Genomic DNA, 21855 nt, shown 5'->3' with positions numbered 1-21855 from the left:
TCATCTGTCTAGAATCAAACTGAGTTAGAATCACATGTATAGTTGCAGTATTTGCACATATTTACACTGACTCTGCTTTTGCTCTAAGCCACAATCCATGAACTAATTAATAACAAATGAACGTCTCGAGCAGTTTTTTTTTACTTCGTATTCATATTTTAAATTAACTGATGTTGTTTTTGTCTTGTTTTTTGTTTTTTTCTTGTTTTATTGCCTTGCTTAAATAGATTCATATAAACAATAACTTTTCTGTCAAAATAATATCACTATGACAAAGTATGGTTGGAACATGATACATCTTAAAATACTTAAAAATTTCATTTTATTGACACTTTTAAAGTAGAAAAATTAACATTTACATTTAAATAATCTACACATTATGACGTATTATAATGTACAACATGCATGTCTGAAATATGTACAGTTTTATACAGATGTGTGAAAAAAAAAAAACAGCATTGCTGCTTAGATTAATGCTAGTGTCATTTTTCTGACATTTCTTTTTCTAAATGTCCAAATGTGTCTGTGTGAATAAATATACAATCAGTAGAAAGCAAACAAAATTATCATCATTATTTTAGCAGGAAGCCTTACTGGGATGTCCGATTTAAAGAAAGCGCAGGTCTTTTTAAAATGGCCTCCACCGAGAACGACAGAGACTCTCCTGCGGTGACCTTGGTGCTCCACGGCTTTGCTGCAAAGTCCTTTACCGCTCTTTCTGAGCTTTTGAGTCCCACTGTGTCTTTGGCTGTACCCTCCCTGAACTTTTTCGCTGCTTCCTCCAGCAGTTCCTTACAGTACGGCCCATTCATCTCCGGATTCTTGTCGTTGAGTGTCTGCTGTATGAGGGAATGGAAGGAGTTGAGCTTCATGGACAGTGTGTGCTTGGCAGCGTCTTTGCTCATGTTGTTGATCACATGCTCATGGCTCCCTGCATTCGGGAAAGCTTGTCCATACGCCCTCTTAGGAGGCGAGAAGGCCGAACGGGCACTTCCGTTCTGGCCGAGTCCTGTCTGAGCCTCTCTGGGCCCCGGCTGGAGGTCACAGGGCTCTGGAGCCACTCGAGATCCCTCGAGCCTGGACGCCGCTGCCTCGTGCTCTGGCGGGTGGCTCTCGGAGGAGCACATCATCTTTGGATCCCAAACAGCTCCAGGTTTCAAGTTCTGGACTGCGGTGGCGTTCAAGAGACACTGCTGGTATAACAGGGCATCACCAATACTGCTGCTGCCCCGCGGCCACATGACGAAGCGAGGTGAGAGCGGGTATTGGCGATAGGTGGTCGCCACGCTAACGTTGGAGGAGATGAGCTCCACGTTAGCCGTCGTCCCCCCTGTGGCTGCGTACTGCAGGGAGAGATCCAGACAGCCAGGCAGAAAGCCACAGAGATCTTTGGGAGAAGGTTCAACCGTGGATGGGGCCGAGGAGGATGAGAAGGCCGTCTTGTAGGAGTTGTACTCGGCAGCATGGACCATATTGCCGGGAAGGAAGAGTGAGGCAGAGCCGGGCTGGCTGGACTCGAGAAGCTCCCGTTCTTTGTACTCTCGTTCCAGCATGATCGTCTCCAGCTCCTTGTCGGCAAAGGCTCGTCTCTTCCTCATGCGGTCGCTCAGAGGAGGGGGCAAAGCGGGACCGGCTCCTAGATATGGGTCGTTTTGCACCGGACGATATCCTGTGAATGAAAAAGATACATTTGGTTCAATTTATATAGAACAACTGACCAGATTTCTGCTACATTTTTATTTCTGTTGATTTACAGTGAAGAATTTCTTTATTTGTTTTTAAACAAAAAACGTGACTTTGTTCAATCGAATTTTTTGTAGAAATTTACATTTTTGTCATCTATAATATCATGCACATTTTTTATTTTCTATTGTTTTATATTATATATATAATAATAATATTGTAAGTTAAACATGCTGTATTTAAAAGGAGCTTACGCCATGAAAATATCCAGAGAGGAACCAAGTGAATTAATTTGAAATGGACAGAAGTCCAAGAAAGGCTGAGAGAAAGAAGAGGAGAAAAGAGGGGTAAAATTAGTTTTAAAAAGAAGGGGAACAGGATGAAAAGTCAGATAGATCGATCTTGAGCTTTAAATAAGCAGCGAAGAAGAGTTCACAATTTGTGCATGCAGTTTGTTTTGGTTTTTTACCCACCTTCTAAAATACTTTTTGCCAGCACGGTCGATGGACGGATGTGTCTCTGATAGATATTTCGTCTTTCCACTGGTATTTGCTTCCCAGATATTCCCTTTTTGTCCTTAAATTATATCATACATAGTTATATGAGATTTTGCTCTAAAAAATAACTTTTTTTTTTTTTCTGTAGCAATGCAGAAAAGTCTGCCTGTTGTTCACTGTTTTGTTTCCCTTTTTGTTTCCTCAATTTGAAATTGATGACTATAAATGGTCTAAATGGAGGAGTGATGCATTAGTTAGCGCGCACTCACCTCTGTCGCTTGCTGTCTCCGCAGGGCCACTTGAGCAGCCATTACGCGCTGTCTCTCCACCACCAGAAGGCAGTTTGCGCACTGGCAGTCTCTCCATCGGCAGAATCTCTTGTGCCCCTTAAGACAAGACACTACGCCGTGATTCCTGCAGCGGGCGCATTTCGGAGTGCGGCTCAGTTTGCGCTGGTCTCCAGAGCCGAGATTTAAGCGGCTGGGCTTGTCATCTTCTTTGGTCGCCGCGTCGTCCTCGCCAGTGCCGGTGAACACAGCCTGATCGTCGCTCTCCGTTTCCAGGCCCTCCACGTCGATCTCAAACTCCGAAAGATCCGTCATTTTCAGGACGCGTGTAAATAGATGTGCTGTCTAGAAGAAATGAGGACTAAATAGTAAATTATTTGAAGTAAGTATTATAAATATTTCTCAGTCATTTAGCGTGCCAATTAATTATTGTAGTTTCTACTTGAGTTTCAAAGAGTCAAATTAGATTATCCTCATATTATCCAAAGTGGTTGAAATAAAATCACGGTAGCTTGAATTTACCTTTTTTTATTTATTAAAGCAACAATTAAAAGTAGGCTAAGTATTATTATTTTTTACAGTATATTATTTTTTTATTTATTTACGTAGCATTCCGACTTCCTTTCTCATAGACACTTACCTTGCCAAAGCAGACCAATAAAAGATGAGTGTATATCCAACAGTCTTTATAGCACCAGGACTTGAGTTTTCTCCTCTCCCAGAGATGTTGAAGCGATCAAATGCGCTTTTCCAAAGTAAATTAGGCCACCTTCAAATATTTTTCACTGAGCAACATTTAGACTACCTGATCTGTCACTGAAATGTGCGGTGAGATTCTCTCAGCCTTTCAACTCTAAGATCCGCGCAGCAAATCTGGCACAGCCAATAGGGAAGCTCCGCTCGCAGAGAGCCAATCAGGAGACGGCGTGTGACAGCACATCGCAATTGGCTCGATGTGAAACGGACCTTGCCCATTGGCTGGAATCGAATCGCTCTCTGAACGAAGTTCTTAATGGAGTGAAGTTACAAATAAAACATTTCTAGGAAACTATCAATTAATCACGGAGGACAATGGGGGGTTCAGCTGTTTAACACGTCTAGTTTTAACCCCCATGTCTCGGCTTATTAATTAATTATTTATTGCCAAGACTTACAGCTATATTAGGCTACATTAAATTATTTCCCGCTAAGAAACGACAGAACATTAATAAAATAATATTTGATAAAAGAAAATAAATTAAAGACGTAACACTTTGGCTGGCAGATGCTTAAAGAAAAGAATAAACACTTTACATATTTCGTGAAGGTTACATTTATTTAAATTGCCTTAGGTTGGACAAATGAATTATGTTGTTTATGTAATTATAGGCTATAGCAAACGCGCATTTGCAAGTTACGTTGTAATATTTCGTTAATGTGCTTGCAGTGGCTAAAGTAACCACTAATTGACAATATTCAAATTACAGTTGGTGTATGCAAAAACTGGCGATGGATTTTCATTTTTATTCAAATGCACCTAACAGCGTTGCTATAGCCTACAGGTGTTTTTTGTTTTTGTTTGTTTGCTTTCACCTATATAAATAGGTTCCCTTAAAATATTAATTATTCTTTTTAGCATGATTAATTGCATCTTTTAAATACATTTTTAATGATTATCTTAAAACTTTGAATGGACGTTTATTTAAAATCGCTCAATTGTGTAAGACATTTGTCTTTATTTATAGGCCCAATTATAAAGGTTGCAATTCCGAGAGACCAATTTATAATTTTAATGATTAGAAGCGGTTGTCTGACAAATTAGTTTGTCTGTTAACAAGACACTAGATCTCTTTTTACACAAATTTAGATCTTTCTGTGTTGCTGTTGACAATGCACAACCCTTCGGGGATGCATTTAAACACTGTTTTCAACTTTTCAAGATTGATCGTGATATGACAGTTGACACAACAAGCGATACTTAAAAAAAAAAAAAAAAACATTGACTAAGCATGCGGGACTGATACACAAAACACAGTTCTCTTTGTCCCGATCGACCTACCATGTGTGATGTTTCTCAAAACAAAGTAAAATCAACTGACACTAAAGAATGTCACAGCTACTGTTCATGGTGGCTTTATACAGGCAGCAGCATATGCGGGACGAGCACGGGAGAGTAAAGCTTGTGACAGGGTTTAAATGAACAGCTAATTTGGGATTGGGCTTTGCACACAATTTTTGGCTGCGTCATTTGGAGCCTATAAAGAAATGTCTGGTTATATTTTAATATCTGGCCTTATCATGATATTGCATGTAACAATGGAATTAAAAATGTAGCATAAAATAACTTGTACAATAATTATATAATGGGTCATGTTCATTTCATCACAAATGAAAACGAGGATATGAGGAATAGATCAGTGTTTCCCAACCATGTTCCTGGATGCACACCAATATTCAAACTCTTCCTAATAAAACACACCTGATTCAACTCATCATCTTGTTAGTAGAGACCCCAGGGCCAGAAATAGTCATTAAAGGAGACATCCAAAATATGCACGGTTGGTGTGCCTCCAGGACCAGAGCTAAAAAAAAAAAAAAAAAAAAAAAAAAAAAAAAACCTGACGGGAAATCGTTCGTCTTTATTTTTTATATAGGCCTATCCACACTGTAAAAAAAAAAAAAAAAAAAAAATTATGAAAACGTATGTTTTACATTGCTTTAATTCATTAAAATGGGTTAAGCAATTTTCAACTTTTTTTTAAATAAGTTTTACAAGATTCAACTAATTTAAGTTGAAATGACTTAAATATCCAAATTGATAAAAAAAAAAAACTAAAAAATTATAGGCTATATTAGCCATTAAGGTGACAATTAAGGGTTTAGAAAATGTTCATGCCAAAATGAGACCCTATAAGAAAATCATCTCATTGGATTTGGCAACATATTTTTATTTATAAGCAGGATGGTATTTGTATAGGGTGATTTTGGCTGGGCTTAATTGTCTGTCTGGTCGTGCCCCGTCATCTCTGTGACTCACATGTGGTGAAGATGTTTGCCGTGCAGGTGCAGCAATTGCCACTCGCCCTTCTTCCCTCTTAATTTATTAGCAAGGTTACGGCCAGCAAACCCAACTGCTACCCAGGGTGCAATTTCCCCAATGTGGAATGCTTTGATCCTTTCTGTTGCCTTCTAAACGCATATGACAATGCCAAATGGAGAAAAATCGTAGCGTGTTTGTTTATAGTGATCTTTATGCGTGAATAGTTACGCGAGTGGTTGTTTTATTCCGCAGTAAAGACTGTTTCAGTTCTTTGTCATATTTCCCATAGGCTATTATATGCTTGTTTGCAAGCTTGTGTTGCGAAATGAGGGCTTTATGTTAGTATAGCCTGCATTGTTAAGGATTCATGTAGCCTACCAACAATAGCTACTTTCTATTACAGTAAATGCAGGTCCATGCCTTCAGGCACCTTTGAGGATATTTATTTACAATCAATGTGCGACAATTAAGCGAATCACGTCCGAGCTTCTGGTTTGGTTCAGGGTGTGTCGCATGTAACCTGATCTGAGTGAGGAGACAAGATATTTGAGAGTTCACTGAATCCCTGTTATGTTAATTAGCATTTGAGAACGCTTGGCTTGATGGATTGGTAACACGTGCAAATAACTCATAATTTGTGTGTCCGGTTGACTTAGCTACGCGAGAGCACAGCCATGTTTACTTAGAGGCACAGATTCAAATTTCAAAATTAAAAGCTGTCGCTCGGTTAAGTCAACAGATGTTAAATAGAACTGCAACACCTGCACACTCGAGGCTCGAGCGACCGCTGGTGTAAACACCATGTGACCTAAACAGGGCGCCTTAAACAAGCACAAGTCAAGGTAAATCGCCACTGCAGGTTATTCAGTTCTAAATCTAGGCTATATGAATGTAGGTTATTAGTTGCATAGCCTATTATAGTGTACGTCTTCAATAGCCCTACCTCACGCTGAATAACGTGACATATTTGTATAGGCTAATTAACCTGTGTCAGATTGTAGGCCTAGATAGCGAATTATAACACAAATTTAATGACACCATGACTTCTTTTGTACACAATCACAAGGTGACAGTATTGAGTCATTATCGATGTTTGCATGGGGAATTCCTGCACTTTTACAGGAGGCGGTAAATGCATTAAAAGTATTTCGATTATAATAGGCCTAGTAGCCTAATAATAGGCTCAATTATGAATGATATAATTTGACAGATGATGGAATAATTATTGCTTTTTTACATGGAGAATGACATTCACAGTGAATGACATTAAATTAATTTGATCTTATGTTTTCCATAAAATCGAATTCTAATTGAACTATCTTAAAATAAATAAATAAATAAATATGTATTGGCATCAATGGTCCATGAAGAACCTTTTTTAAAACAACCTTTATAGTGGAAAAAGTTTCTTTAGATTAATACATTTTTCTTCACACTAAGAAAACAATTGGTTATTTTAAGATCTGCTCACTGAAAGGATCTTCAATGGCACAAAAAAATGTTCTTCTGTGGCATCGCTGCGAAAAACACTTTTTGGAATTTTATTTAATATGTTTAATATCTTAAACATATTAGCCTTTAATGTTTGGTAGGTGTGTAGGTTACGTATTTACGAATAATAATATCCTAAACAGGAATCGGGCATATTTTTGAATTTTTCTTTTCTTAGATGAGCAGGCTAGTCACGATATTGCTATTGTTAAAAAGGTCCACTAGATGGCGCAGTTAGCTCATTTTTCTGCTCTTTTCGGCTTTGATAAATGCGCATAACTTGAAATACCCTGTTGTGTTCATTTTATAATCACTCTCATCACATTGACATTAATAACGTAAACCATTAAATAATAAACGGCAAATGTTATTTAATTATGAATGACTGGTTTAAAACTAAATACAGAGAACGATGACGACTGGATAATTTGTTATTATTAGTGGTATTTAATTATTGTATAGGCTGGGGGCTGAATTGGTAGTGGATTAATTGCAAAACGAGAAGGTAATATATTCGTTTTATAAGTTATTTTTTATTCTAATGATTTGCTACTTTGTCTTTTTTCTTTGAGATATTTATAATAAAAAAAATCATGCCTTTTAATTTTTATTTGTTTCTTTTTGTTTCTTTGAAGATATATTCTGCATTCTAAAAACAAATCCATGCCTAATTTATTTATTACCTAATACTATTTGTTTTGCAGATAGCTAATACATGTATATGTTTGCTTCAGGTAAACACAATGACAATAACAGTTCATAGAAGGTTTATTTGCCGTACTTTTACATGCAGGACTGCTGGAATATTCTTTTTTTTTTTTCTTACAATAAATTGTTATCAATGGTACATTTCATGCAAAGTGGAAATAGAGATCACTGTGCTCAAATATATTAAGTTATTCAGACTTTTTGGTCAAATAATAGTACCTTAATGATTTCAACAACGGCACAACAACCTCAGATCTGGTAGAAATACAATACCTCAAGTAATGCAATGTATATCGTTTCATTGCGCTCCTAGACGAGCAGTGTCTCTTTTGTATCATGTCAAGAAGCCATTTGAAACGCATCTCAGTGCTTGTTTCTACTGAAAGCGCTGGAGTGAGCAGAAGTTAGGAGGAAGTGTTCAGGATCCTGGAGTCTGAGGAGTCAGATCTTTCATCATACTCCTCATCCGCAGCGTACATGCTCTGTTTGGCAATGACAGGGCAGCTCTCCTCCTGGATGCTGATTCGATGCTCCTCGGAGGGTCTGCTGCTGGTGAGGAGCGGTGAGCTGCGGATCACTCCGGCCGACGGGCCTGAGAATGGCGGGATGTACTGTGAGCGCAGCTGATACTGTTGCTGTAAAGTCATGGTATTCCACAGAGTCAAGTCGTTGTGCACGAAGGGCCCGGCTTGGCCGCGGCTCAACGAATTCCTCAGCATGAGGGGATATCGAGGCGGCTGGGGGAAGCCGTGCTGTAACGGCATGCTAAGAGGGCCTGGTACAACTCCACCAGAAGGCTCTGAGGAGAAGCGCAGGGAATCGGGAACGCGGAAGGCCGAACCCACCGACCACTTGGAAGACGAGACGGGGTAAGAGCTCAGCGGGTGCTCAAAAAGGTGGCCGTTTGATGGGAGAACCAAGGCTTCGGAGTTCTCAGACCGGATCTTTTCTGGTTTCATTGTGGAACGGCTGGACAGCAGGATCTCGATGGCTCCAACCAAGTCCCCACCGCAGCCTTTCAGGATGAGCTCCAGGACTGCTGGTTTGTGGCCTGGGAAGATCTTCTTTAGGACCTCCAGGGGAGGTCGGTTGGCCCTCAGACTGAAAGGCAGAGATACAGAGCCTGAGAGGCCTTCGATGAGGAGGTTGGGCTCAGGAGAGTATTTGGGGTTGTCAGCTTTGGGCTCTGGCTCGGTGCAGGTTTTAGACAGGCTGAAGCGGGACTCCTCAAGCTGGGGAGTTGGGTCTGAGGTGTCAGGGGTGCAGCACAAGTTAGGTTTCGACTCCTCAGGGGAGCTGGCTGGTTCTGGTTCTCGGTCGCTGGCACTACCTCCGTTCTCTCCACCAGACTGCTCACCAGACAGATCCTCATTTAGGTCTGGAACACACACACACATGCATGGACTTCATGAGCATATGTATATTAAAAGATGATAATACAGTGATGCTGCAGCCTAAAAATCATTGAGCTGCAATATGATTTTAAAAAAAAATCTAAATGATTATGAAACCACCACCAGTCTTAGCTAAATGTAAATTTTAATTCAAATCTTTTACGGGCTGACAATTGGCATTTCATACAGAATGACTGAAGTGGAAGCCAGCCTAAAGTCCAGCTAAAATTCTGACTCGCTATACCTACTCAAACATTGCCCGATTCTGCAGACTCTAGAAGTGCAACATTCAGGTTATTGACCTGTCAGCACTCCTGTGATTTATAATGGGCGACTTTATTACCCGCTGACGCGGTCGCACTAATGTCGATTCATCTTCACCACAGTTTTGAAAACTGATTACTTTAGAAACATTTTACATTCATTTGCATTTCAGTTTGACCTCATCCGAAAAGATCGGCAGGGCCTGTCCTATTACCTGTGAGGTGAACACTGTCGATCTTTCAAACTATCCAAGTTCATCACCTCGCCGAAATAAGACGAATGTTTCGTTCGACTTCATGTCTGGTTGTCTTAAATATTTCTGTTCTAATTATTCCCGACTAGGCAAAATAATTTAGCAGAACCTTCACGTTGATGTAGCCTAGCTATTTTAATTTCACATGGAAAAAAGTAGGCTACGTCCAATAAACGTGTTTGCAATGGTTAACAATGGTCAGGAACAACACCATAATATAATTGATAATGTACAATACTATTTTTAAGAACAAAATTAATAACAATACATATGATTTATTTTTTTTCCGGGTCAGGAAAACAGGCTAGCCTATATAGCCTACCTATATAGATAGGCTACTTCCAGGAAACAAAAATGCCCGCATTATGCTTTATCGTGTTGTCTCGATCAGTAAGGTTGTTGCTTAGTGCAAAGATTATTTTTGTTATATATTTGAGATAATTATGTTTTTATTCTTGTGAACAGTAACGTGGCAATGTTCTTTAAAAAGTAGGTTCAAAACTCCAGTTTTAGATTAAAGATTAGATTTATCCTATTTGTAAGATTTTATAATTGTGTAGCCTATAACAAAAATAATAATAATAGGCAAATTATAATTATTAAAATAAAACGATTAATAACAATTAGGCTATTTAGAAAATAAAAATAACTTCAAACATGCAAAAAAAAAACAAACAAACAACGATATAGCGTACGTTTCGTCTTCGGTGTTGCTAAAACTTAGTTTTCCGGAGTAAAATGTCTAAAACATTGAGTTCCTTATGTGTAAGCTATTACCTTGCGGTGGTTTAGGGGTCACTGTCTCTGTGCTCCAGCGCAGGTCGATGTCGCTGGACCGTGGGTTATTTGGGTTCTGCTCTCCGCTCCCCACAGTGATGCCGGGCAGCGCTCTCAGTGACTCCGGGATCAAACTCTCCAAACTCTCGTTCGCCTGCTGCCGCCTGAGTGCCACCTGAGCCGCCATGACCCGCTGGCGCTCGATTATTAGAATACATTTCTCGCAAGTGCAGTCCTTAAAACGGCAGTAACGCTTGTGCCCTTTCAGCCAGGACAGCACCCCGTGGTTCCTGCAGCGGGCACATTTGGGGGTCCTCTGGAGGGGCGCTCTCGGCTGGGACACCGGGCCCCCCATGTAGAGGTAGGGCGATCCGTAGCCATTCATTTCTCAAGTCGTTTCCAGAAGTGCCAGAGGCGCAAGTGCATCAGATAAGCAGTAGAGGAAGAGTGCTGTCAAGTATAGTCAAGAGATCAAGCCCCTCTGCTGCTCGCTACACTCGTGATGAGAGGTGTTGACTCTTTAAGACGAGGATCCACCTTTCGCCCCGCAATAAAGAAGTGCATCAGGCGATCTGACACGCACTAACGAGTAACTTCTATTTCTCACATCGCTGTCACGAGCAATTTACATTCCCCTGACACTGGATGGAGGGAGGAAGTCTCGCTTTTTTCTAATTACAATTAGACTATCTTGCCCATATGCAACCTTTTAATACAAACAGCCTACTATTTTTGTGTGTTTTTAAGCAGTGTGGGAATTATCTGTTAAAACTTGGAGCCCTCATAAGGAAGTCGAAATAAAAGGTTGAAGGTGTCTCAAAAGTTTTTAACCAACTTGCCTTGGATATGTGTAGGATGATGCATCAACAAAGCACACTTGTTGTAAATTATTATTTTATCGTAGGCTACGTTTAGCCTACATAACATAGGCTAGCTATATCACAAACAATGTTTTGCTTAAAAAGTAGGCTAATTGGCGTTTGGCGAATTAGCCTCTGCATGTCAGAACCAAATCGGCTGCATTAGACAAACTTTAACACATTTAGCGAAATATCGAAAATTATTGACAGTAAGTAGGCTACTATAGGCTAATCCTAAAACGTCAACTCCCATAAAAGTCATTGAATAATACGCATTATTTTAAATCAACCCACTAATTGAATTGACAATATATTTGTTCCCGCTGTATAGTAAAACTGCGTAAAAATAAAGAGAATTTAAATAATAATTATTATAATCCACCATCATTTTCACTGGTTGTTTGAAATCGGAACCACAGCGATTTTTCAACATACGAGGCTCTTATAGGAGTGCAGTAATTCCAAAAATTAAGTGGGAATGTAGAAAAGAATTCATATAACTGCTGTGCGCTTTTCATGAAAATCCTGCAACCGCTTTGGTAGTTTAACCACACGCTGTGAATTCGAATTAAACACAGGCGACAATAATATGGTGGTTTGCATTTGAATGAGCTCTTAACTTATTCCCATGAAAAAATGTTGAATAGTCCGACATGCATGCGAATTAATTGGGCAATATAATTTGGACTTGTACCAAACGAGTCCTGGAAGGATCAGGTGAAAAAATGAATTGAATCAATTGAACTGGGCGATGTCATCTACATTAAACAGGCCTATTTTGTTTTGTGCACACAGTAAACATACACAGACTTTAAATGCTATTTGGCGCGCGATGTAGGCTATAGGGTGTAAATTGCAGCACACCTTCTTTTTTTTTTAAATGATGCCCATCGCTTTTTAAAGTCCAGTGAAACTCAACACCGGGCACCCTCGAGTCCCGTTTCTGTTCCTAAATGGGTTTATTCAAGCACGTAATGGGATCCCGGCAGCACAACTTTGAGAACTGGGGGCCACGGTAAACTTCACCACATGAACTCCGTTTCCAGGGCTATTAAGCTTTTAATTGGAAAATAGCAGATGAAATTTCAAGGTGACGATAATGCAGCGTGCAGTCTGTGCATGGCGAGGGGAATTCACACCAAGGGGAGTGGGAGGACAACAGAAATGTTAATAAAATTATTTATGTTTTCTGTCACCGATTGACATCAATGTAAATGGATATGAAAAATAAAAAGAGAATAAGGTGAACATGCTATATAGCCTACCATCCATACAAATCCATTCAATGTAAAATGAAAAGTACAATTCATTAGTTAACAACTATAATGCTTAATTTTTTTAGTTTGATAAATTTGTTTGCTTTTAGGATTTAATAAGCATGTTAGATGAAATAAGTAGAAAAAACCTAACTACCAGCAAAGAAACAAATATTGGGCTCTTTTGAATGCAATTAAAGAAAATGAATGAAACCAAAGCCTTTATAAAAATCAGATTGTTTAATTATTGTGAAATTATATAAATGTGTATATGATTTTTTTTTTTTTTTTTTAAAATCTAATAGTCTTTCTGTCTAATCAGAACTGCATGACAGTTTTACTGATTATAAGAGATACAATAAATGGATAAACATTCTTTTGGGTGTTCATACATTTTGCATTCACAGTATGGCTAAAATACCACTAATTCAAAGTGGAATTCAGTTTTAAAAAGTGTTGTTTAATTTCCAAAGGTGAAAGATTAGTATGGACGTTTTCTGTGGGTTAAGTGAACCATACTAGCAGCACTAGACTGTGGTTTATCTATGTGGAGCCCAAAAGTTGTTTTATACTGAGCTGAAGGACAGAATAAAGCCAGTAAATGTCCCAGGTCTAAGATCCAAGAAACCATAAACTGATTATATGACACCAACTAAATCTCCAGTCAAACCCTCAGTGTTACAGGTACTTTCACTCCCTAACAATTTACATTTGAACATTATTAATTTAGCAAACACGGTAATCCCCAGCATCTTACAAATGAGAATAAGTAATAATATTAATATGATCAATAATATCTATAATAGATCCACCTCAGAGAGAAAACAAGTAGTACTATAGGTTACACACACACACACACACACACACACACACACACACACAAAGCTACTTATTATTTCTGCTTGTAAGCAGGTCTAATGTTTCAGAAGGAATACTGTCATTCATTATTTGTTTAATCTATTTGTAATGTATTGTATTGCAGATAACTGCAGTTTTGAATGAATGCCTTTAACACCTACAGTATACAAAGAAAATGGTACAAAAGAAAAAAAAAAACATTTTATACAATTTCACGCTCTTATATTTAATTACATTTCATTTAGGTCTCTTTTTGTACTTTCTGTCAGGTTTGATTGAGGTTGATGGTGCTAATTATATATAGACTCAACGTTGAGTCTGTGAATGTCCATCGAGACCCCAATTGGCTTCTCTTTCATTGCGACTCACTGACAGGCAGCCAATAGTTTCAATGTTGTGAGTAATGATGGGACATCTGTCCAGTGAAATGTCTGGTTATTCCCTCTGTATGGACAGCCTCCAAGGGCACTCAAATCACTGAGACTCTGACAGGACCCACACCTCCCCGGCACACCCTCTCCATCTCAACGTGAACAAAGGCAGACAACAAAATAGTTGTCTGTCTCTATAACCCACTCTAATGGGACTTCTAATGGGACAATTCAGTGCAATAGAAACTAAGTTAGTACAACAAACAAGTAATTGTAAAACTCACTGACAGTTTCAAATCTAATCATTCAGACTCATTACGGATTTCTTGCACATTTACTGTATTATTTATTTATTTTTTCTTGCTGTGCCGGGGAAAAAGGGTTTCATGTTCAAGCCATTACTTTCACTGATCAGGTGCTTGATCACGTTGTTGGCATAATTGAGCATGCACTACATTTAAAGTTATGGTGTGTGGCTTTCATTTTTAAATTATTTAAAACAAAAATATGTAAAAAAAAAAAAAAAAAAAAATAGAAGGTGTTTGTCACATTGACATGTTGGCAAATAAAACAGTTCTTGCATAGCCCTTGCAGAATATATAAGATGTTAATCATAAAAAAAAAAATTAAAAAAAACTTTTTGAATTGGATGATTGGTGTAAATTGTACTTATTTCGTCTTTTGGGAAATGTAAATATCTTGTGTACCTTCTGAACGGCAGTAGTAAATGAAAAAAAATTATATAAACAAAATATGAAAATTTTACACATTTTTTTACACCCCTGGCTCTTAAAGTCAGCATGAAACGGAAGTTACAATAGTATTTTCTTCCTTATTGTGACGTATATCCGAGTAAACCGGTTTCCAAAAAAAAAAAAAAGTAGGGTGGGACTTGATTTTGTCCATTGGGAATTGGTTGGATGGTTGTGGTATGATGTCATGTGAGTGACAGGTTGTCCCGCCCTCGCGCCAGTAAACACATCATCAGAGAAGAGATGTTGCTGCAAGAGTAAGGGGAAGTTATTTTGATTAAAGATTACGGAGGTATATCTAGGAGGTCAATTTCAATTTCATGGTGACTTTAATGCAACATGTTGAGATCTCAAAGTCACACAGTCACTGTTGGAAAGGGGCTTAAATATACAGAAGATGCCAGAAAACCAAAGAATGTGCCAGCAGGATTTTCCTATAAACAGCGGGCATAATACGATTCAATATGTAAACATTTGAACTACTTCATTTGTGTAACTTCAGTTATTATTTAGTCTTGTGGACTATACAGTATACACTCACTGGTCACTTTATTAGGTACACCTAGAACTGGGTCAGACCCCCTTTTGTCACATTGACATGATAGCATCACGCAGTCGATCTCATGGACACACGACTTGGGCATTTGTATTTCTCAGGGGGGCCGGCAGTGGGGGGTTATATATTTCCATTAAATAGTTTCAAGACATGTTATGTGTTGCAACAACCTAATTACCAAATTATTTGTTATTAAAGCATCTACGTTCACAAAGCACTGTTAATTTTAACAGAAAAGCAAATGTGTGATTTGGCATGGCATTGGCAGCCAGTACAAATAATAAATAACAATTGCTTTACCTAATGCAGTAAAATCCTGTGTTTGGACCAGGCCAAGTTCCAGAATCAAATCACAGAGGGTGCTTCTGAAATTAGTGAGGGTATTTTTGCCTCATCCTTTGCTATGGTTATCACTGTCAGTCATCGCAATTTCGAGAGTGAATCCCGCATTTATATGCGGATGTGCCTATGCCTTGAATGGCCGCTTGTCAAGCATGGAAAACTAAAGTTTTATTCAAATTATATAATATTAATTATTATATCAGCACAGGGATGTCCATTATCCCTCTGGCGCAGGGCCTGGTTCTACCACATCCCAAAGGTGCTCTCCTTTTCCACCAAAAAAGAACTGGTTCGGAACTGGTGCTGGTTCAAAGTTGGTTCATCTTGCGAACCTTCTCAGAACCTGTTTGTTTTTCCACTGACTAGAGAGCCCAGCGAATGACGTCGTTACGTCACTGTGTACATTGCCATACATCTTAGCTTTCCCAGAAACGCTTCTGCTAACAAACAGTTTGTCTCCTCCACTGACCACTGTTTCGCTTTAGAATCCATCTTTCTTCAATCATTCTTTCTACTAGCTAGCGCTGTGTTTTTAGCAATGGCGGTCACAACCTTTCCCGTCGAGTTGTTGGTCACAATAACCCCGCCCCCAGCCCCCGACGTAAGCATGACGTGGTAAAAGAACGGTTCTAGTCCAGCAAAGAGTTGGTGCCGCTTTGGAACCAATTTTCCTGGCCGAGAACCGGTTCTTTGGCTGTCGAAACAAAAAGAACTGGTTCGCGAGTAGGCACCGGCACCAGCACTACCTTGGTGGAAAAGGGGTATATTGGATCTGGTGACTGTGGAGACCATTTGAGAACAGTAAACTCCCTGTCATGTTTAAGAAACCAGTTTGAGTTTTGTGACATGGTGCGTTATCCTGCTGGGATTAGCCATCAGAAGATGGGTACACTGTGGTCATCAAGGGATGGACATGGTGGTCAGCAGCAATACTCAGGCTTATACGATGTTCAGTTGGTACTAAGGGGCCGAAAGTGTGGCAAAAAAAAAAGAAAAAAAAGATGGGTTCTCTCTAATGGCTTCCAGGTTTCAACGAATACATTAGACTTGAATTGTAATGATTTGACTGCTATGCCTTATAATGATATAATGCTTATGCTTTATAATGAATGAAGGAAAAAAAACAAATGTATTCTTTCTATCCTTCCAGATTTCAACAATGAAATTACAATTACATTTTTAGTCGTATTACTGCTATGTAAGCCCAATAAAGCTGTTTTTTAATATACATTCAAATCTAATCTTAAATGTGGTTTTATTCACACTGTAGTGACCAGTAATCTGCAGCTAATAGAGCAATTCACACTCTTTTTTCCGCTCAGTAAAGCACATTCCACAAAGAAATGCAGTCCAACCGTACGTTTACTAGCTATATAACACCAAATTATTCACAAGACGAACAAGCTAATCCACAAGAAACTGTGTGTAACGTAAACTGTAACGGACCGTCAGTAACACTCTGAATGCTGACCACTGACGTCACTGCCATTATATGATAGGATGAGATGCCTAACGTGATCCAAGTTAGAGCCACAGACCCTCGCATCTCCCAGTAAGAAGACCATCTCTGCTGCATTTAGTGTGACTTGTGACTGGCTGATTAGATATTTGCGGTAACGAGCAGTTGAACAGGAATAAAGTGGCCAGTGAGTGTATATATGTAAACAACTGTTATTTGAAATGACCATACTAAAAATTTTTTTATAATCTTATTTAGTTAATTATGAACATTTTGCATATTCTGCAAGGGGTATGTAAACTTATGAGCAAAACTGTGTGCAACCAAAATATGTTTGTATTATTTCTATTCATCTAAACAGGTTTTTGTATGTCAAGTGCAAAGCAAGAATGTTAATATTTGATTTTGTAATCTGTAATTGCAATAACTATATGGAATATTTTAACAACAATCAGCATGTTCTCCATAAATTTGACTCTCAATGTTTTCTTTCTATTCACTTTCCAGTAATCTTCTTTTATATCTTTACGGGACCCTCGAAATAAAATGCATTCAATTCAAATAAATGTATTATTACAGATTAAACTGGGCCTTGTTTCAGACCGTAGTCATCAAACACTTTTATGATGACCTCTTCCTCTCTTAAATCCAAAAGCCCTGACTTAAGAAAACGCAGGTCTAGCGCCTCCAGTATGCACTGAGACTTTGGGACAGGGGCGGCTTTATCTATCATGCACCCGCCGAGATTTATGGCACAATAGCAGCTCAAGGAAAACAAATCCACAGACACTTTTCAGGCTGTCGCTGGAACACAAACCCGGAGCAGCAACAGAAGGACACGGCGGCACGCCGGAGCCCAGCGCTGACAGCCTATGATAAAGCGGCCTTCCTTAACTAAACTCGTAAAGCACGGGACAATAAAACTCAATCTTCTGTAAAATCCAATTAAGTCATTATCTGACTGATTGTATCTTTAATTGAAAACAGAAGTGACAGTAAATTTCTGTGATATATCAGGATCAATCGATACTGCTGTACAATCTGCTCTCCAGAAGTGATTTATAATGCCAAAGCCATATAGGTAACTCCACATTCTTCTCACTAAAACCACTGGGGGATGAAATTAAGAGTAAGTGCATTTAATAAAAAAAACAAGATGGTCGGGTTATTGATTACAGCAGATGGGGCAGAATCGAATGAATGTTTTGAGGGTGCAGAGCAAAGAAAATACAAGTAATTTTCATTTCGGGTTTTATATCTCATCAATAATGATTTTATTTCCACTGAACATGAGAGTGTATAAACACACAACGATTGCAAATTAGCTTTTGCATTGTTTTATAATCATAACAATAATACAAATATTTGTAACATCATGGTGTCAGAGGACAAGAGCACATCCACACCAACACCAAAATACAGTGGGTGAAATTACACGTCTGGAAATCAAATTAACACATGAATCAAACTGTGAACTGTTAGTTTAACAAAATCTTACAAAATCACAAAATGGAAATGCATAAAAATAATTACGTTTTACATTCATTTTTAGAAAGAAAATATTTTTTTTGTCTCTGCTAGATACCCATTACTATTAAGTTGTATGCAAGTAAATAAGTGCAAAAGATATACTGATTGTCGAAGCATATTAAAGGGCCATCAATTATAATAAAAAAATTTAAAAATCAGATTACACATGGCTCATTTCAATCAGCTCAAGATACTGAAAAATTACATCATTTGTAGTCAAATCTACATCTGTAACAAACAGAGCCTTAAAAGGAAAGACAAAGTTGTGTGTCCCTCTTCTCCTCTATTTGTGACTTGACTGAGGACACTATCTGTGCCAACACCATTAAAATCAAGGGCACAGCTTCATATTATACAAAGAAAGCCCAGAAGAGCACTGCACATTAGCTGGATCATGCGCAGGAAGTTAAATGATGCCCTTTAGCGACGGCCATAAATAAACAAGCCGTTCGCTGTGAGATTGAGGCATAATTGAATAGTATCTCTTCTAAGCCAACTGTCCCGCACAACACTATGGAGATGCTTGAGAAGCCCTCATATAGTTTGCAGCATGAAGGTCATGGACAGGAAGTTAGATTATCCATTAGGCCAATGACAGCAATACTGAGTTTGAACCCATACGTGACAATAAATCGCTCGGCTCTGCCATTTCTTTCAATGGCGTTCTGCTAGAAAGCGAAAGTGACTCATTTTAGTCTTAAAAATCTGCAGCATAAAAGTGAACAAACTGAAGCTATCAAACTGTGAAACATGGTAAACGGCATTTCTGATCATCACTGAGAAACTGATTTCTATGTCTATAAAAATCTGAAAGAATTACCCTAACAAAGTTTAACAACACCACATTGATCAACCTGATCAGTGTTAACATTAAAATGTTGAACAATAAGGTAGGATTTGATTACAGAATCATTAAACTTTTAGAAAAAAAAAATTCAAGTTGTTGTAAAAGGGAGATGGGTGTTTTACTTGATTGCCCCATCTATGACGGAGTCAACGGAGAAGGTTCCGGACTCTGAGCTGCTCTCACACTCCAGCTTGTTCTCGGTGTTGATCATTGAGCTGTCTTGAACTCCACTGGAGTAAGCTGAAATAGGATGCATCATGACATCAGATAAACAGTTTTTTGTTTATTATTGAAAACATTTTGTGCCAGAGCATAATCTGGTTATGGGATCTGTGATAAACGACACCCGAAGCATTCATGTAACATGAGCTTTTTGGATCCTGACACAGTACAATAGTGCCAAAAAAAGTATCTGGACACTTAAGCCACACTTAAAGATGTTTGAATGTCTTTGCATTAGAAACAAAATATAAAGCCAAGTAGCATTTATCAGAAATGTGAACAACCATAAACATAAGATATATTGTTCAAGAACAAGACAAAAACCTCTGATAGGTTACCATCAGTGTAACCGTGAACTTGTAAGTGTGAGTGTTAAGTAACTTGTAAGTAACTGTAAACTTGAGGGTAAATGATTGAAACGTTTGGGATCAGTACCATTTTTAAATGTTTTTAAAAGTATCACCAAGGTTGCATTTACTTGATCAAAAATACAGTAAAACAATAATATTGTGAAATATTATTACAATTTAAAAAAAATGTTTTCCATTTGAATATATAGTAAAATATAATTTATTCCTGTGACGACAAAGCTGGATTTTCTGTAGCCATTATCATCAATGTTGAAAGCAGTTGTGCTGCTTAAACTGACAATTTTTTTCAGGAATCTTTGATGAATAGAAAATTCAGAATTCTTTTGTAATAATGTAAATCTTTACTGTCACTTTTGATCAAATAAATTCATGGATAAAAGTATTCATTTAAAAAAAAAAAAAATTACCCACCCCAAACATTTGACTGGAAGTGTGCATAGAATAACAATCACTTTGAAAGCAGATGCAAAGAAATGACACATATTTCTAAGAGTAATTTAAGTATTTTGGGGGGCGATTGCATTTAAAATCTCTTACTGTAACTAAAAAAATAAATAATAATTGCGAACAAGCTGAATCTTGCACAGAACACGGTGTTAGAATGGAAACAATGCTGATCTTGAGTTCATCAGCTTCTCCGGTCAAACCAAACAGCATCAATTAACTGTATGAGCAGTGCTGTCAGCTCTCAACATTACAACAAAGTAAAGACAGTGGTGCCTTTTATAAATCTCACACTGCAGCAAGTTCTGGCTACTTTGGCAAACTCACTCAAGCTGAAGATACGTGTATTGAACCAGTCAGACTGCTGAGTTTGCACACGGCTATTGAGTGCAGGACGAGTCTGTACTGTGCTGACCTTCTCCAGTGTCTGTGCAAGACCGATAACTAAAATAACAGCATTCATATAAATCTGAATTAAGACTAAAAACTACCTTTAGAATCACATGCTCTGTTCAACATTAAATAAACCCTGGCAGTTATTATGTTTCAGTTTTAACCCAAAGACCAAATCATCTGCTTAAATAAATGACTATGTAAATGTAAAACCGAAACACTAGCAGCACAAACGTTATAGTTCCCTATAAAAATGGATGGTACTTTGTGCATTGAGCCAGGTCAGCTCTCATCTCAATGTGCATATGAAGCAAATACATTACAGTCTCTACAGATTCTATCAAAATTACGAGTGTCGGGAGGGGCAACGCACACAAATCCTGTTCAGCTGCTTTCCTGACCTTCATAACCCGAGAAAAGCAGCATAAAGGCTCTTACTGTGGCTCTCATCCCGTTCCTGCCCTCCCTCTTTTTCATCTGCGCTGCTCTGGCGTGGAGGTAATTAAGGGGCGCTGGCGAAAAGGAGTAATTTTTCTCCTCATTAACTTCCTGATTGGTTTCAGGCTACAAAACTTTGCGCTCCGCCTGCAGTTTGTCACCAATTCCAAACTGGCCAATCGTTAATACTAATGTTTGTGTAGCTAAACTGCACCGGCGCTCTCTGTACAACAATAATACACGAGCGAGGGTGAAAGAGGAGGGGCTGGAATTAGCCGTGGCTGTGTTAATTCTGAGGGAGTTCATCAGGGGGAAATCTATGGTGTAATTAAAGGGAAGATCTCGCGGGTGAGTGGACAGGTCGTTTGTGGGGACGGTAAATCAGCAGTGGGGCTGTTCGGCGAGCGGACATGTTCTGTGTCACAGCTTCGTTGCCTTTGATTATCATTGTATTAGCGCTTAATATAGACTAATGTTAGATCAGCAGTAAACGCTCTGTAATACAGACAATCAGGCCTTTAAATACGTAGATAAAACCTAAGTAAATGGAGTTTGTGTACTTTTAATATACAGTGCATCTTCACTACGGTTTTATGACTTTGAAGAATTATCTCTCAGAATAAGTTTCATTTTAAACACAAAATTTGACCTAGCCTATCCTGGTTTGCTGGTTTTGGAGGGATTTATAGCTGGTCATACTGGAAGACCATTTAAGCCAGCGAAAACCAGCTTAAACTGAAGTGGGTTCTTTAAGAAGGGAACACATTGGATAAGAATGACATT

The 21855-nt window shown here is 38.5% G+C and overlaps 3 protein-coding genes across 4 annotated transcripts in view; all 3 read right to left on the bottom strand.

The window, feature by feature from the left end:
- Positions 1-212: 212 nt before the first annotated feature.
- dmrt2a (doublesex and mab-3 related transcription factor 2a) lies at positions 213-3297 on the bottom strand. 2 transcript variants are annotated; one of them, XM_084114137.1, is made up of 4 exons: positions 3108-3297; positions 2450-2812; positions 2157-2259; positions 213-1669 (listed from the first exon to the last, which is right to left on the bottom strand). In XM_084114137.1, exons 2-4 carry the CDS (start codon positions 2780-2782, stop codon positions 591-593), a joined length of 1515 nt encoding a protein of 504 aa, XP_083970263.1. In that variant the 5' UTR covers positions 2783-2812; positions 3108-3297; the 3' UTR covers positions 213-590. The 2 variants fall into 2 exon arrangements, with proteins under 2 accessions (XP_083970263.1, XP_083970264.1); XM_084114138.1 differs by having other exon boundaries at positions 2450-2828; positions 3108-3285.
- A 4431-nt stretch (positions 3298-7728) lies between these two features.
- dmrt3a (doublesex and mab-3 related transcription factor 3a) lies at positions 7729-10856 on the bottom strand. The gene is made up of 2 exons (XM_084114130.1): positions 10374-10856; positions 7729-9063 (listed from the first exon to the last, which is right to left on the bottom strand). The coding sequence occupies exons 1-2, from the start codon at positions 10756-10758 to the stop codon at positions 8090-8092; spliced, it is 1359 nt and encodes a 452-aa protein (XP_083970256.1). The 5' UTR covers positions 10759-10856; the 3' UTR covers positions 7729-8089.
- A 7216-nt stretch (positions 10857-18072) lies between these two features.
- dmrt1 (doublesex and mab-3 related transcription factor 1) overlaps positions 18073-21855 on the bottom strand; it is a gene marked incomplete at its 5' end in the record, with an annotated part of 30422 nt that continues 26639 nt past the window's right edge. The window contains one exon of the mRNA XM_084114887.1: positions 18073-19444. Coding sequence (XP_083971013.1) covers positions 19323-19444 — 122 coding nt within the window. The 3' untranslated portion in view covers positions 18073-19322. The remainder of the gene's footprint in view (positions 19445-21855) is intronic.

Source organism: Abramis brama (genome assembly GCF_963993115.1).
Source record: "Abramis brama genome assembly, chromosome: 5".
Taxonomy (NCBI): Eukaryota; Metazoa; Chordata; class Actinopteri; order Cypriniformes; family Leuciscidae; genus Abramis; species Abramis brama.
Note: the sequence above shows the minus strand (reverse complement) of the source record. Positions and strands in the feature narration are given on the sequence as shown.

What these genes read in the sequence shown, in the direction of transcription:
- dmrt2a (XM_084114137.1), bottom strand. Translation starts at nt 2,782, where the DNA reads ATGACGGATCTTTCGGAGTTTGAGATCGACGTGGAGGGCCTGGAAACG. An exon ending in GGAGACAGCAAGCGACAGAG is followed by an intron (nt 2,260 to 2,449) that starts GTGAGTGCGCGC and finishes ATATAATTTAAG; the next exon opens with GACAAAAAGGGAATATCTGG. An exon ending in GGCAAAAAGTATTTTAGAAG is followed by an intron (nt 1,670 to 2,156) that starts GTGGGTAAAAAA and finishes TTTCATTCACAG; the next exon opens with GATATCGTCCGGTGCAAAAC.
- dmrt3a (XM_084114130.1), bottom strand. Translation starts at nt 10,758, where the DNA reads ATGAATGGCTACGGATCGCCCTACCTCTACATGGGGGGCCCGGTGTCC. An exon ending in GACCCCTAAACCACCGCAAG is followed by an intron (nt 9,064 to 10,373) that starts GTAATAGCTTAC and finishes TGTGTGTTCCAG; the next exon opens with ACCTAAATGAGGATCTGTCT.